This window comes from Leptodactylus fuscus, chromosome 1 (genome assembly GCF_031893055.1).
Source record: "Leptodactylus fuscus isolate aLepFus1 chromosome 1, aLepFus1.hap2, whole genome shotgun sequence".
NCBI classification, from domain to species: Eukaryota; Metazoa; Chordata; class Amphibia; order Anura; family Leptodactylidae; genus Leptodactylus; species Leptodactylus fuscus.
In genome coordinates, this window is record NC_134265.1 from 361,371,604 (window position 1) to 361,391,494 (window position 19,891).

Below are 19,891 nucleotides of genomic sequence, written 5' to 3' on the forward strand. Positions count from 1 at the left end.
GACTTTTGTTTGTTTTCAGGGTTTTTTTACGTCTGCGTCCTCCACGCTGCTGGTCTGTGTTTAATAACTCAGCGTCGGGCCAAGCTCTGCACTTTAGTCCTAAGCACGGTCTACGCTCCACAATCTCCGAGTGTAAAAAGCAAAAATGAAAACTGTAATTGTCCTTTTCTTAAGCCGCGCAGAAAATGATTTACTTAAACAACAGAGTGGGCTTAGGGCAAGGGATTTCCCAGCAGGCACTTGTGCTGCCTTTTGTGTCTGTCACATTCACTTAACAATAACAGCGTTTTTTTTAATATAATGAATGATTTCGCTCAGCCACTTATTCTTTTACACGCTGGCTCCTGCAGACCCACTACATGTATTTTAATTTATATTTCCTAGCCATATTTACTAGGAAAACTACATTTAGACATCAACCTCATTATCTCGAAAGACAAACTGGAAAAAGAAGCCCACTTACCCGTATCAATTGTCTTTATCAGACCTAGGAAAAAAATAAAAAATAAAAAAAAAACGCACTGGGCCTGCTGGAAATGAGTTCCGCTCCTCTAAAACCACATACAATTCCCAAGATTTAGGGGAAAATTGGAAACAATTATTCAGACGGTCTCGATAATAGCCGTGAAATGGTTGGAATTGGGCCTCTATGGTACATTGCTGAAATTTTATCCAGTCTCGAGGCGCAGGGTGTTCTTTATCAGCAGTCTTCAACCGTTTTGTAGCGTACGGTCAATAATGACCTTGAAAATAATTATCTTCTTTTGACAATGTCGGCGTTGAACAGTAGACTGTTGTCCACAAGTGAAATTAGATGATCCTCCTTCAAAAATGTTAACCGATTGTTCACCATGCCTATATTATTGCGGCCCCGTCTTTAATCCTAGTGTACCATGACTTTACCAAGACTGTTGACCTTGCACAGTCTTGAATGTTGTCGTGAACAGTGAGTGATGATCTTGAAAATAGTCATCGTCTTTCGGCAATGTCGGCGCTGAAGAGTAGGCTGTTGTCCATGTGTGGAGTAAGAAGATCTGCTTTCGAAAATGTCAATCACTTCTTTAGCCATTGATGGACCATGACTTTACCAAGACTGTTGACCTTGCACAGTCTTGAATGTTGTTGTCGTGAACAGTGAGTGATGATCTTGAAAATAGTTATTGTCTTTCGGCAATGTCGGCGCTGAAGAGTAGACTGTTGTCCATGTGTGGAGTAAGAGGATCTGCCTTCGAAAATGTCAATCATTTCTTTAGCCATTGATGTACCATGACTTTACCAAGACTGTTGACCTTGCACAATCTTGAATGTTTTTGTAATGTATGACCAATAATGACCTTGAAGACTGAAGACTAGTAGACTGTTGTCCATGACTTTACCAAGACTGTTGACCCTGCACAATCTTGTAATGTTTGCCCAAAAATAATTATTCTCTTTCGACAATGTTGGCACTGAAGAGTAGACTGTTGTCCACACATGGAAGAAGAAGATCCACCTTCAAAAATGTCAACCACTTCTTTAACCATTGATGTACCGTGACTTTATCAAGACTGTTGACCTTGCACAATCTTGAATGTTTTTGTAATGTATGGCCAATAATGACCTTGAAGACTGAAGACTAGTAGACTGTTGTCCATGTGTGGAGTAAGAAGATCCACCTTTGAAAATGTCAACCACTTCTTTAGCCATTGATTTACCGTGACTTTACGAAGACTGTTGACTCTGCACAATCTTGTAATGTTTGCCCAATAACGACCTTGAAAATAATTATCTTCTTTCGACAATGTCGGCACTGAACAGTAGATTGTTGTCCACACATGGAACAAGAAGATCCACCTTCAAAAATGTCAATCACTTCTTTAGCCATTGATGGACCATGACTTTACCAAGACTATTGACCTTGCTCAATCTTGAAATGTTTGCGTGAAAATAATTATCCTTTTTCGACAATGTTGGCACTGAATGGTAGACTGTTCTCCACACATGGAAGAAGATCCACCTTCAAAAATGTCAATCATTTCTTTAGCCATTGATGGACCATGACTTTACCAAGACTGTTGACCCTGCACAATCTTGTAATGTTTGCCCGAAAATAATTGTCCTCTTTTGACAATGTCGGCATTGAACAGTAGACTGTTGTCCACACATGGAAGAAGAAGATCCACTTTCAAAAATGTCAACCACTTCTTTAGTCTTTGATGTACCGTGACTTTATCAAGACTGTTGACCCTGCACAATCTTGAATGTTTTTGTAATGTATGGCCAATAATGACCTTGAAGACTGAAGACTAGTAGTAGACTGTTGTCCATGTGTGGAGTAAGAAGATCTGCCTTCGAAAATGTCAATCACTTCTTTAGCCATTGATTTACCGTGACTTTACGAAGACTGTTGACCCTGCACAATCTTGTAATGTTTGCCTGATAATGACCTTGAAAATAGTTATTCTCTTTCAACAATGTCGGCACTGAACAGTAGATTGTTGTCCACACATGGAACAAGAAGATCCACCTTCAGAAATGTTAATCTCTTCTTTAGCCTTTGCTGTACCATGATGTTACCAAGACTCAGTGGTGTAACAAGGAATGGTGGGGCCCCGTGGCGAACTTTTGACATGGTCCCCCCCCCCCCCGACCGACACCAAAGACCTCAACCGACCCCCTCCTACGCATTCCTGCACGCTCTATTATGCCCCATATTGGACCCTGCACACAGTATTATCCCCCATAGTGGCCCCTCCACACAGTATTATGTCCCATAGTGGCCCTGTACACAGTATTATGCCCCATAGAGGCCCCTGCACACAGTATTTTACCCCATAGTGGCCCCTCCACACAGTAATATCCCCCATAGTGACCCCTACACACAGTATTGTACCCCATAGTGACCCCTCCACACAGTATTATCCCCCATAGTGGCCCCTGCACACAGTATTATCCCCCATAGTGGCCCCTGCACACAGTATTATCCCCCATAGTGGCCCCTCCACACTGTATTATGCCCCACTGTGGACACCAATAAACAATTATTATACTCTGGGGTCTTTTCAGGGGTCATGAGACATCAGACGACTAGGGCTGAAGCCTGCCTGAATCGTGGAGAGGTAAGTAACAGTGTTGTTTATGTTTCTTTCCTCTCCTGGTCCTCCAATCATTATACTCGGGACCCCCGAGTATAATGATAGTGTTTGTGGGGCCTGCGGTGTCACTTACCGATCCCGGCCCTGCCATGATCGGTAAGTAAATAGGGCCCGTTACCCGGCTGGAATAACTCCAACTGATAACAGCCTTTTAAGAAAAAAACGCAGCGGTAGCGGCTGTCTCCCGGGCCCTGTGGTAGCCGCCTCGGCTGCTATGGCGGTAGTTACGCCACTGCCAAGACTGTTGACCCTGCACAATCTTGAATGGTTTTGTAATGACCTTGAAAATAATTATCCTCCTTCAACAAAGTCAGCATTAAAAAGTAGAATGTGGTCCATGAGTGGAGCAAAAAGAGTCTCCTTCAAAAACGTTCCCCCATTCTTTGGCCATGTCTATATTTTGACTTTACCAAGACAGTTGACCTGGCCAAGACTTGAATGTTGTTGTGGTGAACGGATAATAAGGAGCTTGACAATAGTATTCTTTTTTGCAACAGTAGATTGTTGTCTACAAGTGGAATTAGATGATCCTTCTTCAAAGACATAAACCAGTTCTTCCCCGTACCTATCGCTTTGATGCCATGACTTTACCAAGCCCGTCGACCATATTTTATCACTCGCCATGAGGCTAAGCATTGTTGTCATGTCACTCATGGCAATATTGAGATAGAAGAATAGATTGTCCTCTCATACCAAAACCGAATTATCACTCTCACGACTGGACCCCACCAATATTTGATAGTGACCTTATCAGTCGATCCTCTAGGTCTGGTGACCTTTGATGCGCTTCCTTCGTGGTTCGGACTTCTTTTTCCACCAATGACCGACTCCATTAACATTGGAGGCCAAGTCAACATTTTCAACTCTATGTCATGTTCGTGTTCTTCATTCCTTGACAGGTTTTGCGGGACTCAACATCTTCCCGAAGGAGGTCACCACCACTCGGGGCATCATGTATAATACATGGGGTTGGGATAACTCTTAGCATTACAGTGATGTGTTTAGCGCCCTACCTTCTGCATACGGTCAGTAGTGTATTTACGGTTTAGTCTGGTTCCTATACATAGTTGGCGTAGACCGAGTAGACATGGAGCGGCGCCGAGGCTGTTTTTGTAGATGGATTGAGCGCGGCTGTTTGACTCCAGAGAAAATACAGCTCTTTAATGCCTCGGCTGATTAAGGAGCCATGCCGAGTTTCTGCTTCTGCGGTCAGAGGGAGATAATGGTCCATTTTGTTGTAAAAATCACACAGCGCAGACAATACTATGTCGTACATTCCTATTGATTTTTTATAACTGCTAGCATAGCGCAGTCAAATAGCAACTTCAGTCCTCCAAGCGGCGACCATTGTTCCAGATATTGAGTCGCAAATTGTGCTCAGTCATAAAACAAGGCGGCCCGTCTCGATCTGTTAGAGGATGTTATCAGATTCTAAGGAAATATAAAAAGGAAATAATACAGAAATAAAATCTCCCATTGTTAGAAGAATCTAGTTTTCAAGGATAACTCCACCTAATAGAAACGTTCTCCTATTCATCTGGGTTAACACATGTAGTCGTTCTCCGTTGTGATCAGACGTTCATTAATATGTTAAAATCGTTTGCAATTGTGACAACCGGCCTCCTTCAAAGTCAAAATCATGTTAGGTTGTCACAGCCCCACCCACTGCGCAGCCAGTGGTACGTAGTCAGGTACAAGTTCCTTGTGCCAAATAGACAATCTGATTCTCCCCATAATATCCTGCACATCTGGGTGTCTTCTGCTGGACCATTATTGTGTTAGAGCCTGGGACACGTGAGGATCCTCTGGTGGATCAGGCCGATGCTGATAGGAAAGATTTATCACAGCTTGATAACTCCTAATATATGAAATCTGTAGAATTTGTGGGGTTGAGCCTCCTGGTCTACGCACTGGACGATTGTAACATTATATTGATACATTTTTGTATTACTGTGGAAATAGATTATTACTGCTGTATTATAACTTATGACATCATCAGAATGACGCTTCCCAGGTAAATCAGGTCTGTACAATACAGAATGTGCTATGTAATAAGCACTTAATCTATCACACTGACTGACTACAGTTTATGGTGGTCTTCGGGCAAAATATTGTGTCGGTGTTCTGTCTATTTTGGTTACCAGAAGGGAATTCACAAGGAGAAAACACTGTATGATTCAGGTGACAGTAACCTATCTATCTGCAGGGCTGGGGTGATATGCTGGTTCTGGTGACAGTAACCTATCTATCTGCAGGGCTGGGGTGATGTGCTGGTACTGGTGATAGTAACCTATCTATCTGCAGGACTGGGGTGATATGCTGGTACTGGTGACACTAACCTATCTATCTGCAGGGCTGGGGTGATATGCTGGTACTGGTGATAGTAACCTATCTATCTGCAGGACTGGGGTGATATGCTGGTACTGGTGACAGTAACCTATCTATCTGCAGGGCTGGGGTGATATGCTGGTTCTGGTGACAGTAACCTATCTATCTGCAGGACTGGGGTGATATGTTGGTTCTGGTGACAGTAACCTATCTATCTGCAGGGCTGAGGTGATATGCTAGGTCTGGTGACACTAACCTATCTATCTGCAGAGCTGGGGTGATATGCTGGTTCTGGTTATAGTAACCTATCTATCTGCAGGGCTGGGGTGATATGCTGGTTCTGGTGACAGTAACCTATCTATCTGCAGGGCTGGGGTGATATGCTGGGTCTGGTGACAGTAACCTATCTATCTGCAGGGCTGAGGTGATATTCTGGTTCTGGTGACACTAACCTATCTATCTGCAGGGCTGGGGTGATATGCTGGGTCTGGTGATACTAACCTATCTATCTGCAGGGCTGGGGTGATACGCTGGGTCTGGTGACAGTAACCTATCTATCTGCAGGGCTGGGGTGATATGCTGGTTCTGGTGACACTAACCTATCTATCTGCAGGGCTGGGGTGATATGCTGGGTCTGGTGACAGTAACCTATCTATCTGCAGGGCTGGGGTGATATGCTGGGTCTGGTGACAGTAACCTATCTATCTGCAGGACTGGGGTGATATGCTGGGTCTGGTGACAGTAACCTATCTATCTGCAGGGCTGTGGTGATATGCTGGTTCTGGTGACACTAACCTATCTATCTGCAGGCTGGGGTGATATGCTGGTTCTGGTGACACTAACCTATCTATCTGCAGGGCTGGGGTGATATATTGGTTCTGGTGACACTAACCTATCTATCTGCAGGGCTGGGGTGATATGCTGGTTCTGGTGACAGTAACCTATCTATCTGCAGGGCTGGGGTGATATGCTGGTTCTGGTGACAGTAACCTATCTATCTGCAGGGCTGGGGTGATATGCTGGTTCTGGTGACAGTAACCTATCTATCTGCAGGGCTCCGATATGCTGGTTCTGGTGACAGTAACCTATCTATCTGCAGGGCTGGGGGGATATGCTGGTTCTGGTGACAGTAACCTATCTATCTACAGGGCTGGGGGGATATGCTGGTTCTGGTGACAGTAACCTATCTATCTGCAGGGCTGGGGGGATATGCTCGTTCTGGTGACAGTAACCTATCTATCTGCAGGGCTGGGGTGATATGCTGGTTCTGGTGACAGTAACCTATCTATCTGCATGGCTGGGGTGATATGCTGGTTCTGGTGTCAGTAACCTATCTATCTGCAGGGCTGGGGGGATATGCTGGTTCTGGTGACAGTAACCTATCTATCTGCAGGGCTGGGGTGATATGCTGGTTCTGGTGACAGTAACCTATCTATCTGCAGGGCTGGGGTGATATGCTGGTTCTGGTGACAGTAACCTATCTATCTGCAGGGCTGGGGTGATATGCTGGTTCTGGTGACAGTAACCTATCTATCTGCAGGGCTGGGGTGATATGCTGGATCTGGTGACAGTAACCTATCTATCTGCAGGGCTGGGGTGATATGCTGGATCTGGTGACAGTAACCTATCTATCTGCAGGGCTGGGGTGATATGCTGGTTCTGGTGACAGTAACCTATCTATCTGCAGGGCTGGGGTGATATGCTGGATCTGGTGACAGTAACCTATCTATCTGCAGGGCTGAGATGATATGCTGGCTCTGTAGTGACACACTCCTTTAAGAACTAAGAAAGTTCACTCCACCATGTGACATTTCATACATTTTCAGGACATTTTGTCACCATATGGTAGCTCTTTTAGTTGGTTTTTGCCTCCACACAACAGGCTTCTTATATCTACTGAAAAAATCTACAAAATATCCATGGAGGAAACCAGAAGACCTGGAGCTTCTTCTAGAAAGTTGTTAAATTTACTAATCTGGCAACAACCAAAGAGCTGCCAACTGAGCAAATCTGTAATCTCAGTCTTATACAGACGGAGGTGCCGCCATACCGATGTCCTTGTGAGTCTAACAAACATTCATTCCGCGCTTAGACAATCTCCATAGTGGGGTCACCATTGACACAAATTCTTAACAAGACGAATATTTGTCTGACGGCTTCTACTTTTCCAGTTTGAATGTAGAAGCTTCCAGTCCGCTCTATTGACTTCTTTGTCCGTCTGATAATATTTGATAACCCGGTGATTTTACGGTAATATTTATTTTGTACGTTTTTTGCAATTTTTTAAGTCTACTTTGACAGTCTTGTTTGGCGTGCTCGCATCTGTCCATGGCGCTGTTACATCTGCATGCCTCCATTGTGCCGCCACGTCTCCTGTAAATGTGGTGGAGGCCAAGGCTATTGTTCGCCTTCTCTGCTCCGATTCCTTTTCAGACCGGAGACATGAATGATGACTAAAAGGGTGAGACTTTCTCCGTACTGAATAAATCCCATTTGTAGCGAAGGCTTTTCCAGAATGGAAGCCGGCCTGCTGGGAGTACATAAAGTGTGACATGAATGGCTGTCCACGGCAGACGGGCTAATTAACTGCTGCATGAAAGAGCCGGCGCACGGCACTTAATACAGGAATTCATGTGGTCTCCCCTGAAATCACAGAAATTATACCCAAAGATGAAGTCCTGTTCCCAATGTAAAAAGCTTAGACGGGAATATGATACATGAAAGATACAGCCTCGCTCCTGGCAGGTCTATAATCTCACCCGCTTCTGACTGGCAGCTGCATAAATGATGGTTAGAAAAGAGTTAGAAAATGCTAAGCCTCTTAAAGGGATTGTCCACTTTTTTAATAATCCCTTTCTTAAGGGTATATTTATGTAACCAAGGTGAGGACATAACGTGGGATCCCCTTTAATTGTGTACTACGGCTAGCCACATGCACCCGAGCTCTTAGCATCGGGGGATCACAAATTAAGACTCAAGTTTGCTATTGCCTTCAAATATGAGACGTTTCGCCACTATCTTCATCAGTCCCACGAAGAGTCAGTGTTGTACTCCACTATCTTCATCAGTCCCATGAAGAGTCAGTGTTGTACTCCACTATCTTCATCAGTCCCATGAAGAGTCTGTGCTGTACTCCACTATCTTCATCAGTCCCATGAAGAGTCTGTGCTGTACTCCACTATCTTCATCAGTCCCATGAAGAGTCAGTGTTGTACTCCACTATCTTCATCAGTCCCATGAAGAGTCTGTGTTGTACTCCACTATCTTCATCAGTCCCATGAAGAATCAGTGTTGTACTCCACTATCTTCATCAGTCCCATGAAGAGTCTGTGCTGTAATCCACTATCTTCATCAGTCCCACAAAGAGTCAGTGCTGTACTCCACTATCTTCATCAGTCCCATGAAGAGTCAGTGCTGTACTCCACTATCTTCATCAGTCCCATGAAGAATCAGTGTTGTACTCCATCTTCATCAGTCCCACAAAGAGTCAGTGTTGTACTCCACTATCTTCATCAGTCCCATGAAGAGTCTGTGCTGTAATCCACTATCTTCATCAGTCCCATGAAGAGTCTGTGCTGTACTCCACTATCTTCATCAGTCCCATGAAGAGTCTGTGCTGTACTCCACTATCTTCATTAGTCCCATGAAGAATCAGTGTTGTACTCCACTATCTTCATCAGTCCCATGAAGAGTCTGTGCTGTACTCCACTATCTTCATCAGTCCCATGAAGAGTCTGTGCTGTACTCCACTATCTTCATCAGTCCCATGAAGAATCAGTGTTGTACTCCACTATCTTCATCAGTCCCATGAAGAGTCAGTGTTGTACTCCACTATCTTCATCAGTCCCATGAAGAGTCAGTGTTGTACTCCACTATCTTCATCAGTCCCATGAAGAGTCAGTGTTGTATTCCACTATCTTCATCAGTCCCATGAAGAGTCAGTGTTGTACTCCACTATCTTCATCAGTCCCATGAAGATCAGTGTTGTACTCCACTATCTTCATCAGTCCCATGAAGAATCAGTGTTGTACTCCACTATCTTCATCAGTCCCTTGAAGAGTCAGTGCTGTACTCCACTATCTTCATCAGTCCCATGAAGAATCAGTGTTCTACTCCACTATCTTCATCAGTCCCAGGAAGAGTCTGTGCTGTACTCCACTATCTTCATCAGTCCCATGAAGAGTCAGTGTTGTACTCCACTATCTTCATCAGTCCCATGAAGAGTCAGTGTTGTATTCCACTATCTTCATCAGTCCCATGAAGAGTCAGTGTTGTACTCCACTATCTTCATCAGTCCCATGAAGATCAGTGTTGTACTCCACTATCTTCATCAGTCCCATGAAGAATCAGTGTTGTACTCCACTATCTTCATCAGTCCCATGAAGAATCAGTGTTGTACTCCACTATCTTCATCAGTCCCTTGAAGAGTCAGTGCTGTACTCCACTATCTTCATCAGTCCCATGAAGAATCAGTGTTCTACTCCACTATCTTCATCAGTCCCAGGAAGAGTCTGTGCTGTACTCCACTATCTTCATCAGTCCCATGAAGAGTCAGTGTTGTACTCCACTATCTTCATCAGTCCCATGGAGAGGTATAGAAAAGGTATAGAATAGACAGGAATGGTGGAGGGGATAGAAATGTCAAAATTCTGAACCCCTGGGGCAGGTCACTAGACTGATAGGAGACATCACTTCTCACCCTGGGGTGTGCTTCACAGTTGTCACCTTCTTCGTGACAAAGATTGGTATGATATTTCTAGTTCTGGTTGTTTTTAGTGACCGGAACTCCAGGAACACCTTTTGGTAGAGACGTATCTAGATTTGTCTTCACCCAGGACAAATATTTGGTGAGCCCTGTATCTAAATACTCATATCTGAGAGAATTGTTAGAGCTCTCTTAGGTACCCAGGACACAAACTGGCTCCACAAATTTTCCAAAAGTTTTGAGCTCAAACCGAAAATGTAAATTTTGGGGTTCACCACCACGCGTCAACCACGGAATCACCCACGGAAAAAGGAAATGACTGGCTCCCATTGATTTCAATGGGAGATGGTTTTTTGAGCCGGATTCTGCGTCAAAATCCAGCCCAAAAAACTCACGTGTGAACTTACCCTTAGGTCACTTCATGGCATCCTACGATCCCTCTACATCCTGGCCTCATGGCTGATGTTCCAGTATCATGATGTGGGTGTGCGCTGTGAGAACTGAGGCCTAATCATTGGCCTCAATGGTCTCCCAGGGCCCATGACATCACCCAAGAGGCTGGAATAAGCCAGAAGAGGCCGAGGGAGTGCCAAATGCCATGAGGTAGCCTAAGTGTTTATTATATTTCTCCACCTCCCCTGTGCCCCCACTAATTATACTCCAGGGTCTAAAGAGACTCCAGTGTATAATAAAGGCTTGTGGGCGACAAACCCCAGAAGTTTTGGGCTTTGGAAGAACCTTAAACTTTTGGAAAATGATGGTCAACCCTGTTTATTCAGAACCAATTCACTCATCTCTACTTTTCTACATCTCCATTGACCGCCGTCTAGCACAGGCACCCCATGAGGGAGCCTATACAAAATATATAGTGACATGCTGCTGTCACCACTAGAGCGGGCCTATGCCTATGCCATATCTATCTCCATTGACTTCTATAGAAGATTGTTGTGGGCATACTCTGATAGGTTCTAGAAAATAGCAAATTGATTTCAATAACTTACGAGCCAACCATCGTCTCCCTCGGGAATGTTTTCCTTAAAGGTTGCCCACTTGTACCCCAGAATGTAGATATCTCAATACTACTATGTGTCATCAGGATTTTGTACCTACAATCTGGGTGTCGGTAGAGTCGGCGTCCATTTATTAAGTGGATTGTCTAGAATTAGAAAAACTTGTCTGCTTTCATCTAGAAATTCATCTATTTTTCGGTACGAGGACCAGACTCGTGCTCTGGGTACATCAGACATGGATATTGTAGGTCTATTGGATTTAGAAGAATATTCATTGTCAATGTTGGTCACTAAATTGTAAGAAAACCCTAATAGAAGGACAATAAGGATCTTCCTTCTGATTTCTTCTTACATATCAGTTAATGGTCTTCGTGCCCCTCGAGGGCTTTAAATACAAGACTGAATGTGTTCTGCCTCTTCTCACATCCATCGTGCCAGACAGAAGTCATGTCTACCCAGACTATACGGAAACCAGACGCCCGGGGAAATAGACTCCAGCGTTTAAAGTAACCTTGTTCTGTGGTCAATATCTGTCTGTTGAGTTCACAATTTCTTCAGACTCCAGAGTATAACAGGTGGAGGATCATAAGAGGTTGACGTCATGGACTTGGGACACCAGTGGTTACATGGGCACACTGAGAGTCATGATGTCATTAACTTGTTCAACCCAAAAACAAATCTTGGACCCAAAACACCTAAATTGTAATCTAAATGAATCCTTAGAGGCTCACCCATCTCTAATAGTCTTTCCATCACCTCTTCTGGACTCCTTGGTGATGTCCAACACTCCCTCAGGTCTTCTTCTAGCCTCTTACAGCCTCCTTGGTGATGTCAGGGGACTGCTGAGACCTATGACTGGCCCTCAATGGTCCCATGGGGAACACCATCATCTTGGGACATCTGAGTAGCCCATGTGACCACTAAGGCCCACACATTGCTAAATGTCACCCATGAGGCTAGAAAAGGACCCCAAGAAAGCACCAGGCACCACGAGGATGCCCAAGAGAGGTGAGGGAAAGTGAGTATAACGGTTTATTCTGTTTCCACACCGCCCTGGGCCTCCTATTATTATACTCTGAGGCCTGAGGAGACCCCAAATGTAATGACAGCATTTCTGGTTTGTGACAACCATTTTGTCCAGAAACAAATCCTTGGTCTGAAGCACATGAACAAATCTTCAGAGGTTTGCCCATCTCTAGTAAGGAGTTGTCCAACATTAACAACTTTTCACCTGGCCTCAGGTATCTGATATCTGGGGGTTCACATCAATGGCGAGAATGGGGTCCCATGACCCCCGTATGTAGGGAGTGACGGTTGTGCATGTATGCTTAAAGACAATGTAGACTGAATAGAACTGAATCAAGCGACCATTCAACTGGTGGACACAAGGCCCCAATTCTTTCGGAGCTCCAGCTGTAGGACCCCCAAAAAATAGACCCTTACTGTGCATAGATAATAAGTTCTTATCATGTGACAATCCCTTTAGGACTCAATACTGAATGGTGACCTTTATTCTATGATTCAGGTGCTAGGTTTTATTAGGGAATATGACCTACTGAGTATATTGCGATGCATGACTTGCAGTACCTCGTTTGCACCACCAATATCCTCCATAGATGCCAATGCAACAGCGCCCCCAAGTTTTAATGGATCTCTCTTTTCTTCGGAATGCATCATCACTTGAAACTGATAGACCTTTCGTTTTAGTCATCAGGAAGACACCTATAACAAGGTCACCTTAAAGAACATAGGTCATACCATCCCTTTAAGAAGAAGTTGTGTAGCCCTTGACATCATGCATGTACTTCTTTCCATTTTATGTGCAGTCACTTTTCTTGTGCTATTAATAGACCCAGTTCAGTTTCCAGTCTCCGGGATGTGACAGATCTGCGGGGAGATATGGTTAAACATTGAAGAATTTGCTCAGGAAAACGAAGAGGTCATTATGTAACCGAGGACTGAGCTAAAGAACAGAAAGACTAGAGAACGACAATGTAAAAATAAGACTGAATACATCCTCTCTCTAGGAAAGATCATCAATATGTGATTGGTGGGGGTCCAATGCTTGGGACCCCCAGAGATCGGCTGGTTGAAGAGGTTGCACGTTCAGTGAGTGATGTGGCTTCTAATCTGAATAACAAGCATGGGGTTGTACATGTCATAGGACCTCAGCATTATCTACCTTGAGAACATAGGACAGGGCATATCGAAAATCAACATGTCTACTCCATTTTTTTTCCAACAAATGTCAGAAGAACATCCAATGCACATTAGATGGTTGGCCAGTCTCAATGAAATCTCTAGGTTTAGCTGAAGTTAATCTAATATGTATGCCACGATTTATCGCCATATGGTTTTGCCTCAAACGATCAAATCCCCATGACCCCTACACTTGAGTGGATCCTGTTTCACTACTGTATACGTATATTTGGTCCATAAATGATCTACTACATGGTTCTCACTCTCTGTATCCTCCTTTTCAGGTCAAGGTCTGGTTTCAGAATCGCAGGACCAAACAGAAGAAGGACCAGAGTAGGGACTCTGAAAAACGTTCCTCGTCAACCTCGGAGTCATTCGCGACGTGTAATATTTTACGGTTGTTGGAACAAGGTAGACTATTATCGGTTCCGGCTCCACCCAACTTGCTTTCTCCTAGTCAAAACCCAATAGGCAATTCATCAGCGAATGGGTCCAGCCTGGGAACATCGGGAAGCACATCACCCAGCATAAGTAGTACCCCGCCTGGAGCTGGTGCCTTCACCCTCCAAGTCCCATCCTTAGCTTCCTCCACTTCTCCAAGGCTACCAGCTCCGCTTTGTTTCCCGGGCCCTCTACTGGGAGGCCTACATGAAATACCCACTGGGTATGGACTAGGAAGCTCAGCCTTTGAGCCTTATACCCGGCTGGAAAGAAAAGACAATATCTCCAGCAAAAAATCAAGTTCCTAAGAATTGTTCTGATGTGAAGGTGTCAAAGTCAAGTCCACTGTGTTTGCTTTTTCTGCCCACACACCTACTTACTGGTCTTGCAAGTCAAAAATCAAGAGACTTTTCAACCAAATGTGTCTAGTGGTGTGTGTGTTTGTTCTCACGGTGATGACAAAAATTTGTACAGAGTATAGAGGCAGCTCTACGGCACGTCCAGTGGGGGGCGCCGGTCCTGAGTTTTTCTGCCGCTGTTAATCGGTCCGTAAGCACTCTTGCCACATTGCTAAGTGAGATGTTCCATCGTGTGATCGCCCTGTGTAAATGCTGAACTAAGAAAAGACACGACAAGAAGTTCATTCAAGACTGAAAAAAGGGGGTGGGGGTGGGGCATTCATTATACTTGTATGGTAAAACTCTTCTAACACATACGTGTCATTTAATGCATATGGAACCATGTCACCTTGTCTATCCAGAATTTATGAGATCACTGTGAAAAATCATGAACTGACCAAAATCAGGGACATGGTGGAAGGAGCAGGGCCCCCTGGATCACAGGGCGTCCTAGGAGAAAAGTGCACAGATCGTGAAGGGGCGATGTCCATTCATGTGAGAGGGGATGGAGACAAGTGGACAATATGTTGACTGGAGACAACTAATTTAGAACATTCATTCGATACCTACAAATTTTACTGTCTTATATGTCCCAACTAGTCCCATCTACTGCAACGTACTCTCGTAACATAATTATATAAACCATGTATATTACAGTCCATTGCAGAAAGTATGTGCACCTCTCAACACGTACTTTTTGAAGATCTTATTAAAAAACTATGGTCCATCAAGTAAAATTATTGTGCCCCCTCCAATCTTCTTCCTCTCCAAACATCACATCACCAATGGTGGTGGCTTCACACCACTCCACCTGGCCTTGAGCATGGTGATCTTGGGCTTATACATGGTAACTCCATCATTCCCATCATGGTTGCTCCATCATAACCCTTCGAGGTTGGATGTCTCCACTGCAGACCAAAACTGGAAATTTGTATTAGATAAATTTGACCAATGTTGGAATGGTCCACCAGAGTACGAGAATATCCTCTGGTGGGCCCACAATTATGGTCAAGTAGAATATATCTAAATTTAAAGGGTACCATGGTCTATTTCCTAGGGGTTGTTGAGGGTCGTTCCTCAGAATAATTTTCCCGAAGAACTGAATTTGACAAACTGACATCTTGGTGATCTTCTAAGACAGTCCCATGTTGACGTGAGCTCCTGTACTTTTGGCCATGTACTGAATATCCATCTATGAACATCAAATATCAACAGTGACATAAAGTCCACCATCTCCATTCCACCCCCCTCCGATCCTGCACAATACAGTTTTTCTATAGGAACCCCTGTTGACTGTTATCGCTTCCTGCAGAATAAATCCCCTCAATGACGGAAAGTTTGAGCCTAGCTAAACTCTACAGAAAAGGATCGATCATTGCTATTTATTATAACTTAGTGCGGAGATGACGTCTGGTTTGTAGTTGCTAAAAATTCAGTAACTGTAGATGGGAAAGAACGGTTCCATGTAAAATTAATGTTGGGCCAGCAGATAAGCTTTTTTTCCCAAACCCAGGTAAACCCTCAAAAATAAAGTTGTACAATTATTTGAGGTGTCTGAACACCGTGTTGTGCTCCCGGGATGGGACTTCTGGTAGGGAGACATCATCTAAGGGAAGACTTGACCAAAAAGAAAGCATTGGCATTGGGGTTCCACCACTGGAACCCACCAAAATTGGCATATATAGACCTTCAGTTGAACCCAACGTTGAATGCTCAACCAGCCCCAATGTCCAGACCTGTTGGGGACAGAAGATTAACCAGTACTGTCCAAAGATGGGTTCAGGTGTCAACCTTCCCATCTGCTTGAGGTGCTTGGTTCTCCTCAAATTCTAGCCAACCACTCATTTCAAACTTGGTTTACACTATTTATAACAGGAACTCTTCAAATTTGTACTTTCTTCAAGTGGTGACCACATTGCACTACAAGATTTGGCGACCTGCTGGGATGCCAAGGATTGTCCAACCAAGAAACTTATTTCTAGACACAGTTGTGGCCCAAATCATAGCATGCCCTGAAAGCCTTCGGTCATAGGACTCTTGGCATCTGTGGTTTTATCTAATCTTGACCACTGTTGGTTGGCCTGGTCATAAGTATCTGGTGCCAATAAGACATCCATGGATTACACCATGGTTCTTTAACCTAATGGTGGCGCCATTTTGGAATTAATTGAACCCCAAATGATGTAATGAGTCCCAGATGAGAACATGGCTTTGGGGGTATTGGGTGGTACTGATGTAGGTAGCGTCTGGCCACACATAGGATGTAATACTGTGTATCCCCTGCTGCCGACATAGACAGAGAAGGATGTTGTAGTTGTCCTGTGACCAGTTCTAATTTATCTTTTGTCCTCTTGAAAAAAAATCTAAATTCATATTTTATGTAATTTTAAGGACAAAGTGATGTTGTGCTTGGTGCTCGGTACTGAAAATTGTTTTGACAAATAATTTTTTTTCTTCATCCTCACAAAATAAAACTTCTCTGCTTTTGGTAAATTAGACTTGTGACTGTGTCCTTCATATATGAGAAAGGTCTGACCTAATGGGAAATACAAAGGAGAAAGAATTTCTGAAGCCAACGGTACATATACAGTATATACCCAGGTTATACCGACTGAACATATATAATTATATACAGGAGATACCCAGGTTATACCGACTGTACATATATAATTATATATAGGAGATACCCAGGTTATACCAGCTGTACATATATAATTATATACAGGAGATACCCAGGTTATACCGACTGTACATATATAATTATATATAGGAGATACCCAGGTTATACCAGCTGTACATATATAATTATATACAGTATATACCCAGGTTATACCGACTGTACATATAGAATTATATACAGGAGATCCCCAGGTTATACCATATGTACATATATAATTATATACAGGAGATACCCAGGTTATACCAGCTGTACATATATAATTATATACAGGAGATCCCCAGGTTATACCATATGTACATATATAATTATATACAGGAGATACCCAGGTTATACCAGCTGTACATATAGAATTATATACAGTGTATACCCAGGTTATACCAGCTGTACATACACAATTATATACAGGAGATACCCAGGTTATACCAGCTGTACATACAGAATTATATACAGTATATACCAAGGTTATCCCGGCTATAAATATATCACTATATACAGTATATACCCAGGTAATACCAGCTGTACATATACAATTATATACAGGAGATACCCAGGTTATACCGGCTGTACATATTTAATTATATACAGTATATACCCAGGTTATACCAGCTGTACATATATAATTATATACAGTATATACCCAGGTTATACCAGCTGTACAGATATAATTATATACAGGAGATACCCAGGTTATACCAGCTGTACATATATAATTATATACAGTATATACCCAGGTTATACCGGCTGTACATATATAATTATATACAGGAGATACCCAGGTTATACCAGCTGTACATATATAATTATATACAGGAGATACCCAGGTTATACCAGCTGTACATATAGAATTATATACAGTGTATACCCAGGTTATACCAGCTGTACATACACAATTATATACAGGAGATACCCAGGTTATACCAGATGTACATACAGAATTATATACAGTATATACCAAGGTTATCCCGGCTATAAATATATCACTATATACAGTATATACCCAGGTAATACCAGCTGTACATATACAATTATATACAGGAGATACCCAGGTTATACCGGCTGTACATATTTAATTATATACAGTATATACCCAGGTTATACCAGCTGTACATATATAATTATATACAGTATATACCCAGGTTATACCAGCTGTACAGATATAATTATATACAGGAGATACCCAGGTTATACCAGCTGTACATATATAATTATATACAGTATATACCCAGGTTATACCGACTGTACATATATAATTATATACAGGAGATACCCAGGTTATACCAGCTGTACATATATAATTATATACAGTATATACCCAGGTTATACCAGATGTACATATATAATTATATACAGGAGATACCCAGGTTATACCAGCTGTACATATAGAATTATATACAGTGTATACCCAGGTTATACCAGCTGTACATATATAATTATATACAGTATATACCCAGGTTATACCAGCTGTACATATAGAATTATATACAGTATATACCCAGGTTATACCAGCTGTACAGATACAATTATATACAGGAGATACCCAGGTTATACCAGCTGTACATATATAATTATATACAGGAGATACCCAGGTTATACCAGCATATATAATTATATACAGTATATACCCAGGTTATACCAGATGTACATATATAATTATATACAGGAGATACCCAGGTTATACCAGCTGTACATATAGAATTATATACAGTGTATACCCAGGTTATACCAGCTGTACATATATAATTATATACAGTATATACCCAGGTTATACCAGCTGTACATATATAATTATATACAGGAGATACCCAGGTTATACCAGCTGTATATATAGAATTATATACAGGAGATACCCAGGTTATACCAGCTGTACATATATAATTATATACAGTATATACCCAGGTTATACCAGCTGTACATGTATTATTATATACAGGAGATACCCAGGATATACCAGCTGTACATATATAATTATATACAGGAGATACCCAGGTTATACCAGCTGTACATATATAATTATATACAGTATATAACCATGTTATACCGTACTCTACATTTTTAATTATATACAGTAATGTATATACCCAGGTTATACCAGCTGTACAAATAGAATTATATACAGGACATCCCCAGGTTATACCAGCTGTACATATATAATTATATACAGGAGATACCCAGGTTATACCGACTGTACATATATAATTATATACAGGAGATACCCAGGTTATACCAGCTGTACATATATAATTATGTACAGAAGATACCCAGGTTATACCGGCTGTACATATAGAATTATATACAGGAGATCCCCAGGTTATACCAGCTGTACAAATATAATTATATACAGGAGATACCCAGGTTATACCAGCTGTACATATAGAATTATGTACAGAAGATACCCAGGTTATACCGGCTGTACATATAGAATTATATACAGGAGATCCCCAGGTTATACCAGCTGTACAAATAGAATTTTATACAGGAGATCCCCAGGTTATACCAGCTGTACATATATAATTATATACAGGAGATACCCAGGTTATACCAGCTGTACATAAAGAATTATATACAGGAGATCCCCAGGTTATACCAGCTGTACAGATATAATTATATACAGTGTATACCCAGGTTATACCAGCTGTACATGTATAATTATATACAGTATATACCCAGGTTATACTAGCTGTACATATAGAATTATATACAGGAGATACCCAGGTTATACCAGCTGTACATATATAATTATATACAGTGTATACCCAGGTTATACCAGCTGTACATGTATAATTATATACAGTGTATACCCAGGTTATACCAGCTGTACATATACAATTATATACAGGAGATCCCCAGGTTATACCAGCTGTACACATAGAATTATATACAGGAGATCCACAGATTATACCAGCTGTACATATAGAATTATATACAGTACTGTATATACCCAGGTTATACCAGCTGCACATATATAAATATATACAGGATATACCCAGGTTATACCA

The 19,891-nt window shown here is 42.3% G+C and overlaps 1 protein-coding gene across 1 annotated transcript in view; it reads left to right on the forward strand.

Annotated features, from left to right (window-relative positions):
* The window catches only part of VAX2 (ventral anterior homeobox 2), a 58,610-nt gene extending 43,692 nt beyond the window's left edge, over positions 1–14,918 (forward strand). The window contains exon 3 of the mRNA XM_075261845.1: positions 13,661–14,918. Coding sequence (XP_075117946.1) covers positions 13,661–14,125 — 465 coding nt within the window. The 3' untranslated portion in view covers positions 14,126–14,918. The remainder of the gene's footprint in view (positions 1–13,660) is intronic.
* Positions 14,919–19,891: the final 4,973 nt, after the last annotated feature.